Below are 20,997 nucleotides of genomic sequence, written 5' to 3' on the forward strand. Positions count from 1 at the left end.
TCTTGAACATGTCCTTGAAAATATTCTAGAGCTTCTCAAATTTGGAGTCTGTCTCCTAGTTTAATGCAATCCTTAAACATCTTCTATAGGCGAAATAAGGTAGGTTCAACCTTACTTAACAATCTTCCTCTACATGCTCTTAATGTAGTACTTCTAGTACTTAGTGTTCATTCACATAGCACTTGAAATGTAACCATATAATTCGAAGCACTCTCACGCCTTTACAGGAAATAGATTTTGCATCTCTGAGCATCTTTGCAAGGTATGTGTCACCACAGAAAATACTAAGTCATGGAATGACCTTAGTCAATGCTTGCATTCTGGCTACTAAACTGAATGTATAATCCAAGACGTTCTAACTGAGGCGATGTCCTCGATAGGTTAAGGTATATATACTTATCTTGAGTATATCCTTAGGGTCTTATTAGAATCTTAATTCATTTGTTTCAGCATTGATCCACTGTCGGCGCTTCTAGCTATTATTAAACTCTGAACCATCTTCGAGAACTTCTCTCGTCTTACACACTTGCATAGATTTTTCTAGTCAATCATAATGGTTGGTAACTTCTAGTTACCCATGGCACCTATCCTCCTTTCGATTTGTAGCAGGTGATCGTAATCAATAGGGATTCTAAATCATGCTCACGTGTAATATAATAGGTAATTGTAATAATAAAGGTTCTGAATATCTGAAACTATAAGCTGGCAGTTCTAATCGCGATGCTATAACATCATACACAAAGTGTTATAACTGCATGTGAGTCTGACTCTGAAGTTCGAACATAAATCATGAAGGTTCTCTTCATGTCATAACTGATGATAATCGAGAGTTAGTAATGAGTCTTAGCTCATTATGCGATAGCTAACTGATTACATAAGTCACACTCGTCGCTACGAGCAATGATTCACGTGATCTATCATCAAATAAGGCAATAGTCGATTCGGTGTTCTGTCACGCGTGAACAACCTGAATGAAGAACTATGCCTGCTTCAGTGATTCGTGCGTGGCACTCCGCTTGCACTGCTTTTATTGGATTCTCCTTTTTTTTTTTTTTTTTTTTTTTTTTTTTAGCTCTTCACCATGGCTATAGTGAAATATAACTGAGTTTCTAGCTTCTATTGTTCTTCTCGTAACAGTGATCATGCATTCTTAACGCATCTAAGTTCATTGAGATATCTAATCAATCAATAAAGCATAAAACTTGAATGTAAGCATCAGTACATTCATATAGAACGTGAACTTCTCAATGTTTTAAGATCATTACCACCTTCTTTCTTGCTGAGCATGACGATGTGATGAAGTGATGAGCTTTGGCTGACTGACTCATATACTAGTGATCATACTAGAAAAATGGGCTAACTCTAGGGTTCAGAGCAAATGAACTGCTCTGATACCACTCTGTCACGACCGGTCCTAATTAAGGATAATTAAGCCGGGGAAACCGTGACTAATAGAGGGAGATTAGAAGCGGGGTAGAAAGGGGAATAATCAAACAAGAAAGGATCGTATTTCATCAATGTTAACACCATGGATATTTATAATATAACGGAGTTTTAGTCGTATAGACTCAAATAACTAGTAAATTCGGATAACTCCGACTTATCCAAAATAACATAAAACTTCTGAGTACACAGCGGAATAAGGTTCTGATTACATGTATGAAGACATGTAACCCTAGAGTTCATTAATACATAATAAAACAAAAGAGTCCCGCTCGTCACTTCATCACCATCGGCAGCTGCTCAACCTGCACATTTAGAAATATATGCAGGGCTTGAGTACAAAAGTACTCAGTGGGCACGTATGCCTAAGTATAAAAATACATGCTTCAAAACTGTAAATTGTCATGCCATCATAAACAGTACAGCAAGGGAGTTTTTCGCTAAAAGGCCCAAGCTTACTAAATTCATTTGTGATTCTTAAAGTTCGACTGCAGTCTAAGTTCTCTTGTAATCTATCATATCTAGAACTGTGTGCCGGAGAGGTGGCCACCTCTCACGGTCACTTGACCGGCCAACCCGCTAGATGACTCACGGTCACTGGTGTACACTAGCCCTGGCAGGATAGCTATCAACTGCTCAGGACCCGAATTCGATTTCATAACATCAGATAGATATCATACCAAACATTGAAACATTTATGGCAAGACAACAGTTGAAATAATTTTCAGTTCAAAGATTTTGCAATGAAATAACTGTTCAAACATAACATTAAACTCATTTGATATATATGAAAGTAATGCCCACCTGATAGTAATTTTCTGTGATACAAAAGCTCCTCAACAGATTATCAATCTCGCCCTTGACCTTTATTACGAGAATATATGTACATATATAAGATATTTGCTCGAATAAAAAAAAAATCCTCAAATGAGAATGTGTATTTAACTATGCATGATCCTTATGCATGAATTATTATTCTGAAATAATAATCAGGGAATTTCTATTGTTAATCCAAGCTATCGGATTTAAATAAAAACTAAGTTTCGTCTCATGAAGCCGGATAATTAATAAAAATTAATCCGTTCTCTTAGGGTGTTCTAATCCGCCAATTAAATAAACCTTGCTCCTCGTAGTCAATAGAAAATAAATACTTCAACTTATTCGCTTTATAATCTCATAATTAATCGGGCTTAATAAATAAGAACAAGTAATGTTATAAAATTTAAAAAAAAATAAAATAAAATAAAAAGGCTCAACATAAGGCACATAAGAATCACAATCAAACATCATCAAAACATGCTCTGTTTTTACACTGACTCAACTTCAAAATTTAATCTGTTCTGACTCCGACATCGCCTGGACTCGAGACTCATACCGAAAGAAAGATCTTCGAGTCTAGTTTCATATAAAAAAAAGTAGAGTCGAAAACTCCAAGTGGTTTGAGAGATATGACGTTTTTACCACGATCTACCATGTTCGGTAGTTTTGAACAATCGAAAACTTGGATTTTTGAAAAATAGTAAACGTTGTCAAACTGGGCTCAACTTTGGTGGATATCTAGCTAACACAATAAGGTTAATACCATAAAAATTTGGAAAGCTAGATCACTCAGGAAGCTACTGAAATAAATGACTCTTTCATCTGTTCTCTGAAATTCTCGGTAGTAATGTGCAGTTTAGGTTTCGCATTTTAAAGAAGTATCAAACGAAGTTGGAATGGCTTGAAATTTTACCAGGGTACTCAAGACTCATGTAGGGACTTGCTATAAAATTTTCAAAGCTGTTAGACATCAACAAACCGTCGATCACAGTAAGTCAGTAGGCCTACGAAATTCATATTTATAAGTCCTTAAAATAATTTATATAAATCAAGAAATAAGAGTTTAATCCCAAAAATATTCATTAAAAGTCCATCATAATTTAAATAAATAACGGACCTCATTTAAAATAAATAGTCCCAAACTTGTTACGCACATATACTAAATCTTTCACGAAACATCCTTTAAAATAAACTTTGATACATAGAAAATAATTCAACAACTTGAGCTCTTAAGGGTTTGTTTTACAACAGACACCAAATCTACCTCGGATCTCCAAATGAGGCTCAAAAAGACATTCTGGAAACTAGACATTTCAAGGATAATTCTCCAATTTGAATCGAATGAAAAACAATTCAAACGAGCAAGATATGCCCTCTCAAAGATGGGTATTTAACAAGCAAAAATCTGAAAATTTCATATTTCCAGATTACAACCAAGTCAGTGGGCTTTCTTTAAAAATTCATATCTCCCTTTACAAAACTCCACTGGGAACCCCAAAGGTCAATCTGGAAACTAGGGAGAGATCATAACACTCTCCAGTTGGATTTACTCTAAGAACCTTCATGGTTTGGAAGATATGACTATCTAAAGTTCAGTGCACAAAAAGAGTTCAAATTTGGCAAATTCAGAACATAAATCGGAAAAACCACTTTAGGCTTCACCAAAAATTCTAAAACTGAACAAGTAAGTTCCCAACATGTCAGTGAATATTCAGTAGAAAGATAGGCTTGAGAATCAAATATTTAAGTCGGCCTTTTCCACCTCAAAGTCGTAGGTTTGTAAAATCTACTGGATGGTACATGGAATAAGAACTAGATTTCAAGAATTTATACCGGTTGTTTCCCTTACTCAAAAATGGTGAGGCCGATGTCAAAAGAAAGATACGGGAGTCTAGAGTGACATATTCAAGTTTCAAAGGTTTTCACCGATTGAAACTTTACTTATGATCTCCCAAAGATTGTTTACCAAAAATGTATTCCAGATGGGCAGTGATGTTTACAAATTCATAAATAAATCATGCGAGCTCTAAATATTCTGAAATTTTACCAAAATATAGAAAACGTATGAAAGATGATACACAATTAATTTGAGAATTTTTGGGAACCGTTTGGATGATATGCAACCGAATTCAAAATAAAGAAGCTTAGTATATACCTCTTCAAGTTACAATTTGGAGTTGGAGGAAACTCTCTCTCCCTTTCTCAACTTCTTCTACACGTTTTGGTGAGGGAAGAAAACACTTGATGGCTGGAACAATATGTGTTGTTGCATAATTGAGTAGTGGAGAAAATGGTGGTGAAAGTGGTGGGGAAAATGGTGGTGAAAGTCAAAAAGTAGATTTAGTGGTAAAATGAAGTGGGGAACAAAATTAATGGAAAGAAAAAGAGAAGAAAAAGAAAGAAAAAAAAATGTAGAGGAGAATTATTGATGTATTTTCTCTGTCTCGGTGATTCTGTAACTGTAAGATGGATCGCGTGCTCGTATCTGCTTGATACTGTTTATTTAAATAATTCTCGTATTTCGACATGTGATTTCTCGCTTAAATCGATAAATTATAAAATGAATCTAAATTAAATCCGTAGATTTAATTCGTTTGTTGTTCTAATATTTAAATTAAATCCGCAGATTTAATTAACTCACGAGTCAGAAATAAATCACGACTTGAATAAAGATAAAATCTAATTTCATCTTGCTTAAATAAATAACGTGACTTTGCTAAGTCAGTTATAACTCTGAAATAATATCATTGACTGCTTTAACAATATAAATTCAGAATCATAAGCTGAATTCATATTAGGATAAAAACCGTTTTCATTCACTGATGAACAAAAATAAACACTCATTACTAGATTTAAAATATATAAAAGAGCGGGTCACTACAGTGAAGGACGGAGTTGGCGGTGGTGGCCGTGGCAGCATGTGGCGGCGGCGTGGTGAAGGGAATGATCGAGAGAAAGAGAGAGAAGAGAGAGGGCGTGTGGGTAGAGAGAGAGAGAAGAGAGAGAGAGAGAGAAATAAGAGAATGAAAGAAAATTAGGGTTTGCCCATTTATATAGAAGGGTAATTTAGTCCATTCAACAAAAAGTGGGTAAAATTTTAAGTTTTAATTTGAATGGGTAAAATTTATTTTTGTTATAAGAAAGTGGGTACTTTGATATATTAGCACTATATAATATGCTAAAAGTAGATTTAAAATGAACAATTTATATGATAATTTAAAGTTTTAACATATTAGATCATTTATATTTTCAAGCAATATTTTCTTTGAAACTATAATTCTTATTTTAAATATTTTTAATTATCCTTTTTATTTTAATATTTTACTTTAAATATATATATATATATCTATATATTTATAGAAAAAATTATTAATAAAATATCATATAATTATAATAGAATAATAACATCTTATATATTATAATTTGTTTTAAAAAATACTAAATCAATATATATTTAATATTTACATTTTTGAAATTTTTTATTTAATTATATATCTTTATTTTTTTTATTTAACTATAACCAATGTCGTACTAAGCCCACGTTTGATTGAGTGTTTTTAGAGGTTGGAAAGTGAATCAAGTAATTGAATCCATTACTTGTTGTTTGGTTTGGGTAATAAGATAATAATTACCCTTACCCGAAGGTAACCTAATCACCCAATTTGTTACCCCTCAAAATAGAGGGGAAGCAAAAGAAAGGGATTCCCTTACTAATGATTATTTTTCATTGTTAAACCAAACGCTCAATAAAAATAAGGGGTTATTGCTGTAAAATACATCAAGTTTGTCAATTTTCTGATTTATATCATCACCTTTTTTTTTGGCCAAAAAATACATAAATTTATACTTTGTTCTCAATTGTTCCACCATTTACAATTTCACCTAAATTAATCTGATGTGGCAACCGGAATTGCCAACGTGGCAGTCGGAATTGCCACACGTACACACTTATCTCTCTCTCTCTCTCTCTCTCTCTCACACACACACACACTGCGCACAGCCCTCTCTCACGCACCCACTGCGCACAGCTCCTCCCCCTTCATTCCGCCGCCGCCGCCGCCGCCTCTCATCCCTTAAACCACCCCCTGCCTCTTTCTCTCTCTCACCACCTCTCACTCTCTCTCTCTCGCCTCTGCACACACATACACCGCCTCCCCCTTCCCCCAACCCTGCCTCTCTCTCTCTCCTCTGCACACACATACACAACTACAACCGCAGCAGCCGGCGAAGCGACGACCGCCGCTGCACATCTCCCTCTTCCTCGCTCGTCTCTCCGATGCTTCGATCGGAATGACGGCAGAGCCGCCGCCGCCGAGCCTTAGGCTCCCAAACCTTAGATCCCTATTTCCAGCCACCCCTTTCCCCAAAATTTCCAGTGTAAAACTCCGCCATACACTACGCCATTCAATGGCGTCGAATGAGTCCATTGGCTTCCACCAAAATTTGATGTAAGTAGCAATATCGACGTCTGCCAAAATTTCCCCAAAATTTCGATTGAAAAACTACGCCATACGGTGTATGTGTGTGCAGAGGAGAGAGAGAGAGAGAGAGAGAGGCGGTGAGAGAGAGGGGGTGGTTAAGGGATGAGAGGGCGGCGGCGGCACCTCTACTGTCGTCGGAGTTTCGAACTATTGGCGGGGGTGGTTAAGGGATGAGAGGCGGCGGCGGCGGCGGAATGAAGGATGAGGGGCTGTGCGCAGTGGGTGCGTGAGAGAGGGCTGTGCGCAGTGTGTGTGTGTGTGTGAGAGAGAGAGAGAGAGAGAGATAAGTGTGTACCTGTGGCAATTCCGGCTGCCACGTTGGCAATTCCGGTTGCCACATCAGATTAATTTAGGTGAAATTGTAAATGGTGGGACAATTGAGAACAAAGTATAAATTCATGTATTTTTTGGCCAAAAAAAAAGGTGATGATATAAATCAGAAAATTGACAAACTTGGTGTATTTTATGGCAATAACCCCTAAAAATAATGATTATTGTTACCATTTCACTCCTTTATTTGATTCCATTTCTCTACTTGAACCAAACGAGCACTAAAGCTATTTTAATATAGATATTATGAACTATAAGCAATTGGACACGTGAGAGTGCTTTCTTAAGCGTGCTATTTGAGATAATGACGAACCAAAAACCAAAAGCTAAAAGCTAAATCTTGTTCTTGTTTATCATATCTTATTGTGGCGATTAAAAAATGTTGATAATTTCTATATTCCCACTTTTTAACATCTTCAATCTTTATAAAAGATGAATCCAAAGAGATCTGGGGCTTGTTAGTGGGCTATCATAAAACATATTTAAATATCAAAAAGCCATTGTTCTTTGCAGTCACATATTTATTTGTTTTTTTTATGAAGGAAATTCGCAGTCATTACATGAAAACGTGCTATGAATAAAATTATTTCTTACTATAAAAAATAAGATAAACACCGTTGTCGCTTGTCGGGTTTCGAAACTTGAGTTTTTTTTTTTTTTTTATATAAAAAAAGGATATATTAAAACAAAAACCAAGATACCAGGTACCGAAACAGAATTACAAAAGAGAACTAATCAAATCATTAGAGCGCCAATCAGAGAAAGGAAGCTCCTTTGAAAGGATATCAAAACATTTATTCCAATTCCACGCCCTAATTTTGATCTCCGAAAGAATACTAAAATTATCCCTTCCCACAGCCTCGAACCTGTCTTCGTCTTCACGGTCTTTTTCTCGTTGCTCAAGTTCACAAACGATTGAAAGTGCAATCCAATCTTATTTGGTCTTACCGTTGAGAATCCAAGCCACTTCTGAATCTCGTCCCAGGTCTCCATGGTTTTTGGACAACTTAAAAAGAGATGTTCCACCGTCTCCTCCAGAGAGTCGCAAAACTTGCATTTCTTGTCTTCCTCGCTCAACGGTATCTGTCTCTTTTCTAAATTATCACAGGTGGCGAGTCTAATTCTGAGGAGTCTCCACGCCGTGACGACCGCTTTCTGTGGCGCCTTCGTCTTCCATATTTTAGCAAACTCCATCGGGAAACTGTTAAGAGAGGGTTGTCATAAGAGCTAAATCTCGAATAGTGATTATGGATTTGTATATTAGTCCCTTAATTTCATGAAATCATTTCTTTATTTATTTATTAAAATTTCTCATAATTCAGTCTATTTTTCTTGATTTGAACTGTCTTAAAATTTTCTCTAACTTCCCATAAAAAAAATATTTTACTAAAATAAACTTCTTTAACGGTGTGAAAATTATACATGGAGCAACAAATAGGAACAAAATTAAATAATCGCATATAAATTTTATCTTTCAAAGAGCATTAAATATATATTCTCTTAATTAGTGTGAAAATAAAATTAGACGCAGAAAGTAAAAAATGGATAAAAGGTACAAGTGTAAACGTGAGAAATATTTTTGACATGAAGCCTTACCGGAACAAATATATTTTCACATGTTCTGTATTGTATATAATTTCCTACAATCAATATGAAAAAAACAAAATCAAGTAACTCCTTTTCTCTTATTTTATTCAAATTCATGATAATATTATTATAGATTGTGATGTGATAATATTTTTCTCCGTAAAGAATGAGATAAAAAATGATATGATAAAACTTTCCAACCTTCTTATTCATCATTTTCTTATAATAAATTTATGACAAAAAACCGCACGCTAGAGAATTGCACTTTTTTTTTAACGTGGACCTTTTTTAATTTTATATTCATTTTGGTATTAGTGGATGCAAAGTTGCACCAAACGGCATCCTCTTGGATTCGTTTTACCATTTTCTTTTCATTTGTTTTGATATTAAATACTCTAATTATAAAGTCAACTCCCAATTTATTACTACTAATCAATACAGCATAAAAATAAATATTCTAGTATAATCAATAAACCCTAAGATAATAATAGATAATTAACATAAAAACATATAAATTGAGAAAATAAAACAGCAAAATAAAGAGAAAGAAGACCAGCAGATACTCAGATGAGACAAATTTAGAAATAATTCTGTTTGATTCGAGAGAATGCATATTTCCTTAGGAAGTAAAAAGAAAAAAAAAATCAAGAGCTATAGCAGCAGCCTAGAAAGCAAAACGACACCCATTCCCATCAAGAAAGCGATCAGTGTGCCAACCTCTGGCTTGCAGCTGAGAGAGAAATGGAGCAAACACAAGGCTCATTCTCTCGTAAGCCTCCCGCAGCGCCTTCTCACTAGGCTCGTTGAACTTCTTCTCGATATCAGCAGCATATGCAGCAACGAGCCACCCCCTAAGAGCATCTTCACCAGTTGCGTTGCGCTCCAGTATCATATCCGTCCATCTGGATCCACGGTGTAGAATAAATCTCTCGTTACCAAATTTCTCCATCACTTGGTGTAGCTCCGAGGGCCTGACGGCATCATGCAGAGGCCTTCCCACCCTAACACGCCCCGCCTCCTCTATGAGTCGGCCTGGGAACAAGAGGTCTTCTTGATACCTGAGATCAGCTGGGCTGGATATTCTGCCACTCTGGTGGAAGACGAACAAAAGATTACATCACTGCTGAGAATCACAAACCAAGTAATACGAAACGGGGCTAGAAACCTTCAAGAATTCAGCAACTATCATTGCAGTTCTCTGAGGATTTAGAGTGTTGACCGGAGTTGCTCGCATCTCTTCTCTGACACAATAAATGTGAAACGCAGATAGGAGAGGTCCAACCACCAACTGTAAGATGCTGAGCTTCGTCAGAATTACCAACTCTCAAATAAATAAAAGTAATATCAAATTATCAGTATCTTGGGGAAGGGAACGAGGAACGAATGGATTGAGGAAACATTCCTCTATAGTAGATATGATATCCAGCTATTTGGGAAACGGCCAAACCGATCCCAAATGGGAAGAACAACTCATTACTCAACACCATCCCGTTCTTCTGGCTTTGATTGAAAAGCACACATTCAGTTTCCAAGTTCAGTTTGTCATGACACAGTGGATGCCTATTTCCCATATGGGAAATAGGCATCCAATGCCCAAAGGGAAAATACAAATTAAAAAAAAAAAATCCTTTATGCTGACAAGAATATATACTGAACATCTACACAAAGGGGTTATATATTGAAGGGAAAATGAGGCCCTACATCTCAAACCATATTCTGTGTGATTGTACTTATCTTAAATCTACACTAGCATCTAGAAAGAAAAAAATGAAGATGTGAACTATAGAGATATACCAGTATCTAAGTGGGACTTACAGAGATGATATTCTAACTATAAATTATCAATAATAAGCAACCTTATTTTTCAGGGGAAATTAATAATAAGATACTTGATGCACCATTTACATTGAAATTTAGTAACTACCAACACTTCCTCAAATGAAGTGATATATCTTGATTTTCAAAGTATATTAACTGATAATCCTTATTCATAGAAGAATTGTGAAACACGTCATATGCTTAGCAGGTTAATCTATTAATTAATCATAGAAAATTTCATTCCATTTCCCTCCTCCATTTCATTCCTACCTCCATGCCATTCCCCGCTCATTCCATTCCATCATACCAAGTAGGCAAGTATGTCCTTAGTTTTAAGTGAGATGAGATTGAACACTTGGGCATATAAAATTTAATCACTACTCATTTGAATCTCAGAAATGAGAATACATCACCCAATAGTACAGCCTTTTTTTCGTTTAAAAAAAAACTGAAGCAATTCATATGAACTTTCCATTTGTGACATTTGTCATGCAAAGTAAATCAAGTTTTGTAACCAACAATTGCACGGATAGAGAAGCGTCAAAGACTAGTACCTTGCCCTGTGTAGACGAGCAAACAGTAGATGCTAACTGGATACCGGCTCCAATTCCGAGAACATTAAACAGTGTAGAAATAGCTTCACCTTTCGCGAAAAGGTCACTGAGATTTCCCTCTTTAGCGAACGAAGAATATATCGGTAACCTCGTTGCTCTTGCTGCAACAACTGCCATTCCCTGAACAGTGAAGAGTCATCTTCCATGTACGAAACGCTATCAGATGGGTACAAATGCAAATAGGTAACCCACCTTAGCAAAATTACCAAGCCCGGCCATTTCAAGAAATAACTGCGGACATAAAGGGGAAATTATTTCGAGACCAGTGCCAAAGTCGTAAAGAACATCAGCTGCATGAAGGAAGATTTAATCCTTTGAACTAAATTATGCGGAATGAATAACTTTACTGATAATTAAAAGAATCGGAGACTATGAAATCAATCCAGTATCACAAACCCAATATCCTCCAACATTTAGGCTCTGAGTCCATTCGTGCACCCAAATTGCTACATATGAGCTTTCCCACATGCTGCATCCCATCTTTTAATATCTGCATTAGAACATAATATATTGGCTCACAACACAACAAATTCAGTAACTACTAACTACATGATAAATTTTCCAATCAATAATCTTTACCCAACTAACAGCTGTAGCCTGAGCGGGTGTAGGTCGCAAGCCTGCAGCAAATAACAGCGACTGAAAGGGAGTGAGTAACTAAGAAACACCCTTTTCATAGTGGTGCGTTCGCATCATTTATGATTTTTCATGAACTAATTAGTAACAAATTAGCAAGAAGACCTGAGTCGATAATACAGACAGTGTTGCGCTGGAGAAGTGTTGCAAGGCACGAAATTGTGTATATCTAAGATAGCCTTCATTCACACTGTAGAGGTAAGATGTAATTTGAATAAATAATAATAAGATTGATGTTTGACCAGACTTGATTTTCTGTTGAACTATGCGAAAAAGGGCTGATAAAGGTGACATACCTATATGGATAACCTGATGGAAAGAACTTATTAAGAAAGGATTCAACCACCCTACGGGAGGCAGGTCTTGTGTCTTCAACCATCTTCACCTGAATAACAATAATAAGGTTCAACAATATCACATGTGAAATCATAAAAATAAATCCCAGTGTCTTTTGCATGAAAATTTCTGTGAATCGTTAGTAATACCGAATACGTAGGGAAAATAATTCATTCAGATTTTTACTCTAATATGTAGAGAAAGATATACCAAAAAGGCGGAAGCCATGCAACCTTACACATAGAAGGGCATCAAAAGGAAAAAAGAAACACACACACAAACTCATTCTTCCATTAGATTAATGGCATTTCACCATTTTTATCAGCATTCATCAGAACAGGTGGTATTTCGCAGCCTCTCAGCTATTGCTCCACTTTCTGTAGGAGAGTGATCACGTAATTAGGTGTCTTGAGAGGGGAATGTACACGATGAAAACAAAGATCCACAATCACTCAATCAAAAATAAAAATATCTACAATGGGAATATATCACACCCCACCAGCAGAATTTTAGCGCAGTTGATTAACCACAACATTTCATTTAAAAAAAAAAAATTAAGCCAATTAACACCCCAATTGGAAATAATGCCAAGATCATATCCAAACAAGAGAATGAACAATCAAACACGGAAAATTTCACGTAAAAAAAAAAGGTTTGAGGACGTCTAACTAGCAACCCAAGTGCATTGACCCAAAGCAACATAAACCCAGAGCAACCACACATCGAATTAATCAATCAGGCAAAAGAAAAAGGAAAAAAAAATTAAACAAGACCAAGAAGTATGAGATGAGCACAGCAGCTGTTTGAAAAAATGCTAAGAGCAATTAGCTAAAAGAATGTGGGCTCACCGAAAATTGACCATCGGGTTCGAATTGGAAGCGGTGGGACACTGAACCGGAAGTCTCAATCCACCACACGGGCGGCGGCGGCGGCGGTGGTGGCGGCATCTCATCTGATTTCTTCCTTTGCATCTTGAATGTTTCCTGAGGAAACAAAAATGGCCGCCGCGAAAATGAGCAGTTAATCATCCATTTTAGTTAGTGTAAATATTATACAAGAATTCAAAGACGTAGAAAGAGCGAAATGGATTGGTAAAGGAATTACGAAGAAATTCATGGATAAGACTTCAAAAGTTTCGCCGGCAAATTCTTGAATTTTGCCAGAAAGCTTGACATTAAATAATGGCAGCTAAATTTCTAGAATAGGCGCGAGCTCTGATGCAAATTAGCCAAATAACCATTATTACAAAAAATAAAATATAAATAAGTTTTTTTTAATTCGATAAAATATACTAAATAAGTTAATTTAAGTTTTTTTTTTTATCGGACAAAGTCATGTTAGATGTTAGTAATTAGTTCCTCATCTATTCCAAGAACCACCTTATCTCTCCATTCACCAAATCCACCTTATATCTCCAATCTCCAATTCGCTCCCAAGAGGGATCGAACCTGGGTCATTTCACTTAATTTAAGTAACACCCAGTTTTGGTTGGATTAAATTTTTGTCAATTTTTTTTTTTGCCTTTTCAGAATTTCTGTCAAGTTATTTAATTGGCCGTTAACTTTTCAATATTTACGATTCTCAAACCGAACCAAAACTGAATTTTCGATTTTTGTTTGATTTTGTCCAATTTTATCTTGTATAGGGATGGGTGAAAGTGAAACAATAACAATACACTCAATTTGGCATGTGTGTATGTATGATGAAAATTTTAAAATAGTTTTTTGGTTCAATATGATTTGATTGGATCTAGTGAAGCAATATTATTTATATTAGTGCTAATCAACCGAGTAAATTAGTGATATAAGGAAAAGTTTAGTGATATATTTTGACTTACTTTTCTATTTACTGATATACATTTTACTTGTTTTATGGTTATTATTATTTATGCAAAATACATATCATAAAGAAAACACAACTTATCAACACTTCTATAATATGTAGTAATAGAAAAAGAGCCTTATCAACACTTCTATAATCTATATCTATACTAATAAAAAAGAGCCTAATGCATTTTAAGATAAAACTTGTGGAGTGCCTATTTTACCCCCTATTATATATTTTATTTTAAAATTATTTTATATATTATATATTTATAAGAATATATTAATTCATTAGATTTTAAAAGCACCATGATCTGATATAAAAAAAGACATAAATCTCAATAGGTATGAACTCTTGCAAAATAAAATTCAAAAAGCAAGAAAGTCGATCAAATAGCTCAAGTATTTTTAGTTAGTTATACAAGAAGATTGACCTTCAACGCTTCAACTACCAAAAAAAAAAAACCTAGCTGAAGGACCTGTGTTTCAAGAACAGCAATTAGATGTTTATATACATGAAGATGGTTAAATATTGTTGGAAACATGTAAGCTTCGCAACAACGAAAACTTAAGCTCGGAGCCGGAAAGGTAGGAAGTTGAGTAGCCAGTAAAGTCAGTCTTCTTGATATTGATTTCTATAGGGAGTCACTACATCAGATCAGGATCATCTTCATAGTCAAAGTCAGCTTCGCTAGATTGCCTTCTCTTCGCCTCTCTCGGCCCTCTACCTTTCTTCGGTTTCCCACTGCAACATGTTGAGTATCCATGAGAACATACTCGATTAGAAACCAAAGTCAGATTGATCATCACCAGTGTATCAGCTAATGTTGCTCAACAACTCTGCATATTGTTCAGTATCTACAAAACCTTAATACTGAGAATGGAAATCTTGATTACTTACGGCCCATTTGTTGTTACACCACCATCTCTTGCTATTTCTTCCGCCTGGTAAATGTCATAAATAACTCAAATATCCGCGGGATCAAACAATTTGAAAACAAAGACTTCTACGCAGTATAGGGTCATACTCAATAACTCAAAGCAACTCGGAATATCTAAAGCATTTACCACATTGAATAACAAAAAAGAGAAAGTAATGAAAAGGAATGTATAATTGCTTTCCATTCTAGCAGTATCACCAGTCTAACCATTCTCCAATTCGAATATTATTTGACTCAAGGTGACAGTTTCACAAAGTACGTCTATCCACAATCACATTTAGTGTTCATGGAAAAATTACAAGCCTTCAAATTCCTAGACGGCGTCTATCTCAAAAGTAGATTATCTACACAATATATGATAACAGATGCATAAAACTGATAAAAGAGGGGGCCTAGTCCAGAGTTCGCATCTAAATCAATCTACAACAAACGACAATGAGACAGGCAGAGACAAACCACATTTAACTCCAGTTCAAAAACTTATTGTAAACAGAAACCATAATAGGATATGAACTCATACAGCTGGTGAAGTGACAGACGACAATGAAAACAGCCTGTCGTCAGGCTGAAACTTCCTTGATCGTTTCAAGCTGCGAATGAAAGAGCAACACTAAATTATTCTCGTTCGTATTAACAATAACCGGAAACCTAAATAACCAACTGAAGGAACAATGTATACATAAAACTTAAACATGAAAGAAGCAAAAAATGATGCTCAACAAGATCAATCTTAGATAGAAATGAACTAAGGGACCATTCAGAGCCAAAAATTCAATGCCAAGGTATAATGAAAACTTCACCCTAATAACCATCAAATCCCCCAATTACATGATCCATTAACAAGTATATGAAACAAAAGATACTAAATAATCTACACCAAAAAAAAAAAAAAACCATTACAGTGTAGTGTTCTTGGAAGAAGACAAAAACCCTTCAAAACCTTTCAAGACATTGCCACATTGGCTCGGATCCTGTAAATAACCCGTCTCCATATCATATACCTACACAAAAAATTTATTCAATAAACTACACATAATAAATAAGTAATCAATAAATCCTAAAAATAAAATCATCACATTATTCAACACCTGTTTTTCGATATTCCGGAGCTCTTCATGAAGTTTAGCCCTTTTGCACAATAGAGCAGCCAGCATTGCGGAAGGGTTTGAAGATGTTCGTTGCCCTAAAAGGAATTGTCAATATTTTTACCAAAAAGAATGTTTGTTATAGGCAAGTACTATTCTTTGAATTAAAAAATAAATAAAAATAAAAAGTACAGAGATGCGAAGATTGGTATACCTTCTGAATCCATGTTGAAGATCCAAGATTTAGGGTTCAAAGACTGCGATGAATTCGACTATTGCTTTGCTCTCTTCGGCGCTTCCTTGTTTTCCAGCGCGCTCTGCGATCAAGAATTGTGGAGGAAATTGGCACATTTCAATTCCTACAATTATTTGTATTTTGGGCTCCACTCTCTTTACTCGACCCGAAAAGCCCAACCATCTAAAGAGGCCCAAAATCATAAGCCCATCAATACCAGACTGGTAGACCCACCCTCCACTCGTGATTCGAGCTCTTCTGCACTCCCATTTTCTCTTCGCCTCTCTCTCTCTCTCACACACACTCAGCGCGCAAATGACGAAATTCAGGAAGCTCAATCGGCCTACCGGTCACAGAATGTCCATGCTCAGGTATTAAGAGGTGTATATGACTTTTAGATCCTTTTTTTTTGCAACCGTTTTTCAATCTTTGTGGTATTATCTTCACAAAATAATTAGCTAAAGTTTTGATTTTGTTGAGCAGGACGATGGTGTCGCAGCTAGTGAAGCACGAGCGGATCGAGACAACAGTTGCCAAGGTTTCTGAATTCAAATTTAAGTATTTCCTTGCGGTTCTAAAACTGATTAGGGTTTTAGTAGGGTTTTGCTGCTTTCATCTATTCTGTGAAAGCATATTCGAGAGAATCTAATGGGTCCTTCGACGAAATTTTTATACGGGGCTAAACGTGTAACATAAGTTTTGTTGTTTCGTTCTTAGTTGGCATGGGAAAGAGAAGAGACATTCGCTACAAATTCAGTACCAAAAATAATCTAGAAAACTAGGTATTAATTTCCTGTTCTGTAATTGAATTTCGTATGATCTGTGCCTGAAAATTTTATTTAATTATACGGGAAACTAGAATGAGTGTTAAGTTTGGCTGTCTAATTTGTGTATCCTGACTGATGGAGGCTAGAGCAATTTATATGGTGATTTGTCAGTCTGTGGGTGTTTGTGTGTGTTTATAGGGCCTATCAGTTTTCATATTGCATCGGGGTGTTTGGTTTGGTAGATGAGGATAAGATTGATAGGTTTAGACATGATTAATTAATCCATCCAACCTTGGGGTGATAAATAATCATCCAATTGCATGATTAGAGTGTGGGCTGAGTTATCCATCATGCAAACCAGGATTACTTTACCAATCATGCCTTATCACTCGAACCAAACGTTTCCCATGTGTATCAAGAAGTTTGGTGTCATCGACAATGAGATAATTTATTTTATCTTTGATGTTATAATGTAGTGGACGACTTTTCAGTGGCCTATTTGGATTTAAGCTTTAAGGCTCTATTAATGGCTTGATGTCTTTCTTATCTCTTCTCTTGTTATCTTTGTAGGCAAAGGAAGTTCGTAGGCTTGCTGATAATATGGTGCAGCTCGGAAAAGAGGTATATTTTTCATTTTCTCTGATCTAAAGCTTTACGAGCGTAGTAAAGTTTGAAGGTGGGTACAATACCTGCTGACATGGATTTAAATCCCATTCATTTTGAATGGCTTGCATTCCATTCCATGTCACTCAATGCAAATAATTAAATGTCTAGTGATATCCATTGAAATACCAAATCTTGTTGCTTCCAGATTGGCTGATAGTATAATGCTCCTGAGGATACGTCATTAACTGGCTATGCCATAGATATAATAAGTCTTGGTCTTCTTTAACTATAAATGGGTTATATGATATCCATAGCAGCAGATGTATGCAAGTCTCAACTTAGATGTCAAGTTTGACTTAAACATAACGCTTATAGTTTAATTGCATCTGATACCACTATTACTGAACAAAACAGATTGATAATAGGAGGCTCTCTTCAGCTATAATTAGGATTGTTTCTATTTTAGTTTTTAGAAGAATTAGGGAAGGTGATTGGATTCTCAATTTGTGGTCTGAAAACCAACCCTATTTAGTTCATTTACGTTGCTACAGGGTACATTATGTGCTGCGAGGCGTGCTGGTGCCTTTGTTCGTGGGGATGATGTCATCCACAAGTTATTTACAGAACTGGCCTATCGATACAAGTGAAGCTCAATCCTCCGAACTTGTTTGTTCCACTGTTTTTGGTACATGGTTGCTTGCTATAATAATATATTGGATATTGTTTATTTATTTTTGTTACAGAGATAGAGCAGGTGGATACACGAGAATGCTTCGAACTCGTATACGAGTTGGTGATGCTGCACCAATGGCGTACATTGAGTAAGTCCAGTGCAGTTTTGTGTGATAATCTTTGTTCATAGGCAATTTTCCCCAAGAATTAGTCTTTATTTCCCTTTTGTCTACACCACCTCAGGTTTATAGATAGGGAAAACGAACTTAGACAAGCTAAGCCACCGACCCCACCACCACCACAGAGGGCAGCTGTGGATCCGTGGACGAGGTCGCGTCTCACCAGACAATATGCGCCACCTAAAGAGGAGAAGACCTCCGACTCCGATAGTTGAGTTATGTCCTTGTCGAATTGCAGTTAAAATTCTGTAATTTTTCATCAACTTGAAATAGTTTTGACCTGCTAAAGTTTTTGGTGAAAGCCAATAAAACAGATTATCTTTCTCATTACCAATTCATGTTAAAATGAGGAAAACAAGAAATGTTTATTGATTTGGTATTGACATGAATTGATTGAGAGTGGGTGGTTGAATTGGTCGACGTTTTGCATCATATTAAACATGCAAACAAAATCTCAAACGAAAAACAAAATTAACAAACAAACACAACCCTTGATTGATTTGGTCATGCCAAGATGTCATCTCCAATTGAATTCTAAATGACTTGTGGAGAAAAAATATGCGCAATATGTAGATATAAGAAAAAACCTTTATTAAAGCACAAAATACCCATAAATATAATTGATTGATATCTTAAAATCACCATTCTCAATGAAATCATCATTCCAACAGACCTATAACCAGGTTAGTAACAGATCAAAAAACATAAAAGGTAATATGCCCCAGCTAATTTTTTTTGCTTTCTAGCTTTAGAATTTATATTTTTTTTGGGATAAATTTCGAGTTTAGGCCGTCGTTTCTTCCTCGGGTATTTTTTCTGCAAAAGAATAAGATAGTTCCTATAACTATTAAGCATCAGCATCGCTGGGTGCGATGGCCGGATCGAACCCGGCCTATCGCACCCAGCGCCGTTGCTGCACCCGGGTGTGAGGGGGGGGGGGGATGCATCGCACTCGGTGGAGACGGGAGCGAAGGAGGGGGCGTGTAAACATGCGCCCCATTTCGAACCAAAAAAAAAAAGGAAAATTAAAAAACATTATTTAAAATGAATCAGTAGCCGTTTGTTAGGATTTTTTATTTTATGTTTGTTTTAATTTAAGTAATTTAGGATTTTAATTTCTTGTATTGCAACTTTATTTCAATCAATGTAGGATTTGAATTTTAATTCAATGAAATTTTAATTTATCAAATATTGTAAATTTAAAATGAAAACTAGAATAAAACTAATTCAAAAATAAAATAAAATCTATTGCAACCAAGTGAATGCAATACCATTGTTGGAGTGGATGCAATAGAAGTGGGACCCCTTCTATTGCACCCATTATGGGTGCAAGCATTGTGGATGCTCAGCCACACAAGCAACAATGATTATGATGATAAACACACGCGATGTGGGCTCCACTGATGATAACATGGGCCCGTCGGGCTTTTTCTCAGCCCGAACATCGGCAAAAATGAGACTGAACAACACGAGCATCAATCTGAGATAAAAAGGAACCAACTTCGTTTCCATTTTTATTTTTTTATTAACTGATTTTGCGGTGAAGCCTAATTTTTGTTGAGATTATAGTGCATGACATGCAATTTCTGGGGAAAATTATAGTAATTTCGCGTGCGTATTTAATTCTATAATTTATGAAAATATTGATTGCGAAAGTGTGTGAAACATTGTTTTGAATATATCCTTGTAATTTGATGAGGAAACACGCGAACTAGCTAGAGATTTGGTGGTAATTAATGTACCAACTAAAGATATTATGCCACCACTATGTTATGGTTATGGCATGGTTGGATTTGTGTTGGAATTACAGCTGCGAGTGTTTTCATATATTCGAATCAATAATTGTGGATTTTAATTTATGTAGATAATCGTGGTATTAAAATTCTTTTATTAGGCTATATGTTTTGAAGTATATTAAATATGGCTATATCACCGTTTGGTGTTTATTTTGACGGCAATGAATATTATGGTTGTTATTATTACTAGGGATAATTGTAGGGTATAAGAGCATCCGCAGTGGGGACCCGATAGGAGGGACTTGAGTCACCCCGAGATCGGGTCGTCCATTGCATCCGCAAGAGACATGAGGCTGCCCCAATAAAACAGGTCAGATACGATGATAAAAAAGGCGGGCGCGTGTTATACACGCGCCAATATTAAAAAATAATAATAAAATAAAGGAAAATTCGAATTTTTGCAAAATAGCCGTTTAATCTCTTTCTCTCTCTTCCCAACGGCTCTTTTAGCCGTTTTTTATTTTGTTATTTTTGTTTTATTTTATTTTCTCTTCTATAAATACACATCTCCATTTCACCTTCATTCATACACTCAAAAATTCTCTCTTCCACTCTTCAATCTATTTCTTCTTCATTCACACACTCAAAAATGGAGCAATTCGATGATACTTCATCATCTTCGTCCGACGGGATTATGGAAAAGATCATCGATGAGCTCCAGGAGCAGCAAGAGTTGCATGCTGCGATGTACTCCCAACCAGCGCCGGAAGTGTAATTCATCACCGTCAATACGTCCACCGTGATCGTGAGGGTGCCCATTTATGTCTTATGCAAGACTACTTCAACGACAATCTGACGTACGGTCCTATATTTTTTCGACGTTGTTTTT

General features: G+C 35.9%; 3 protein-coding genes and 1 long non-coding RNA gene across 6 annotated transcripts; 1 reads left to right on the top strand and 3 right to left on the bottom strand.

Annotated features, from left to right (window-relative positions):
• Positions 1-1,486: 1,486 nt before the first annotated feature.
• On the bottom strand, positions 1,487-5,009 carry LOC131014184 (uncharacterized). Its single transcript, XR_009098094.1, has 3 exons — positions 4,418-5,009; positions 2,248-2,307; positions 1,487-1,748 (listed from the first exon to the last, which is right to left on the bottom strand). It is a non-coding gene; the product is annotated as an uncharacterized LOC131014184 (long non-coding RNA).
• Positions 5,010-9,197: 4,188 nt separating this feature from the next.
• LOC131014177 (protein root UVB sensitive 2, chloroplastic) lies at positions 9,198-13,302 on the bottom strand. Of its 2 annotated transcripts, none has more exons than XM_057942069.1 (10): positions 13,169-13,302; positions 12,913-13,047; positions 12,025-12,113; positions 11,834-11,918; positions 11,672-11,731; positions 11,489-11,582; positions 11,285-11,382; positions 11,033-11,212; positions 9,826-9,948; positions 9,198-9,750 (listed from the first exon to the last, which is right to left on the bottom strand). In XM_057942069.1, the coding sequence occupies exons 1-10, from the start codon at positions 13,178-13,180 to the stop codon at positions 9,325-9,327; spliced, it is 1,302 nt and encodes a 433-aa protein (XP_057798052.1). In that variant the 5' UTR covers positions 13,181-13,302; the 3' UTR covers positions 9,198-9,324. The 2 variants fall into 2 exon arrangements, with proteins under 2 accessions (XP_057798052.1, XP_057798053.1); XM_057942070.1 differs by lacking the exon at positions 13,169-13,302 and adding an exon at positions 12,378-12,441.
• A 953-nt stretch (positions 13,303-14,255) lies between these two features.
• LOC131014180 (uncharacterized) lies at positions 14,256-16,267 on the bottom strand. Its single transcript, XM_057942074.1, has 6 exons — positions 16,128-16,267; positions 15,917-16,011; positions 15,729-15,829; positions 15,349-15,418; positions 14,789-14,832; positions 14,256-14,632 (listed from the first exon to the last, which is right to left on the bottom strand). The coding sequence occupies exons 1-6, from the start codon at positions 16,138-16,140 to the stop codon at positions 14,536-14,538; spliced, it is 420 nt and encodes a 139-aa protein (XP_057798057.1). The 5' UTR covers positions 16,141-16,267; the 3' UTR covers positions 14,256-14,535.
• Positions 16,268-16,384: 117 nt separating this feature from the next.
• LOC131014179 (uncharacterized) lies at positions 16,385-18,761 on the top strand. Of its 2 annotated transcripts, none has more exons than XM_057942072.1 (6): positions 16,385-16,519; positions 16,632-16,686; positions 17,486-17,536; positions 18,073-18,164; positions 18,265-18,342; positions 18,437-18,761. In XM_057942072.1, exons 1-6 carry the CDS (start codon positions 16,464-16,466, stop codon positions 18,585-18,587), a joined length of 483 nt encoding a protein of 160 aa, XP_057798055.1. In that variant the 5' UTR covers positions 16,385-16,463; the 3' UTR covers positions 18,588-18,761. The 2 variants fall into 2 exon arrangements, with proteins under 2 accessions (XP_057798055.1, XP_057798056.1); XM_057942073.1 differs by having other exon boundaries at positions 16,465-16,529.
• The last annotated feature ends 2,236 nt before the right edge of the window (positions 18,762-20,997 follow it).

Source organism: Salvia miltiorrhiza, chromosome 3 (genome assembly GCF_028751815.1).
Source record: "Salvia miltiorrhiza cultivar Shanhuang (shh) chromosome 3, IMPLAD_Smil_shh, whole genome shotgun sequence".
Lineage (NCBI taxonomy): Eukaryota > Viridiplantae > Streptophyta > Magnoliopsida > Lamiales > Lamiaceae > Salvia > Salvia miltiorrhiza.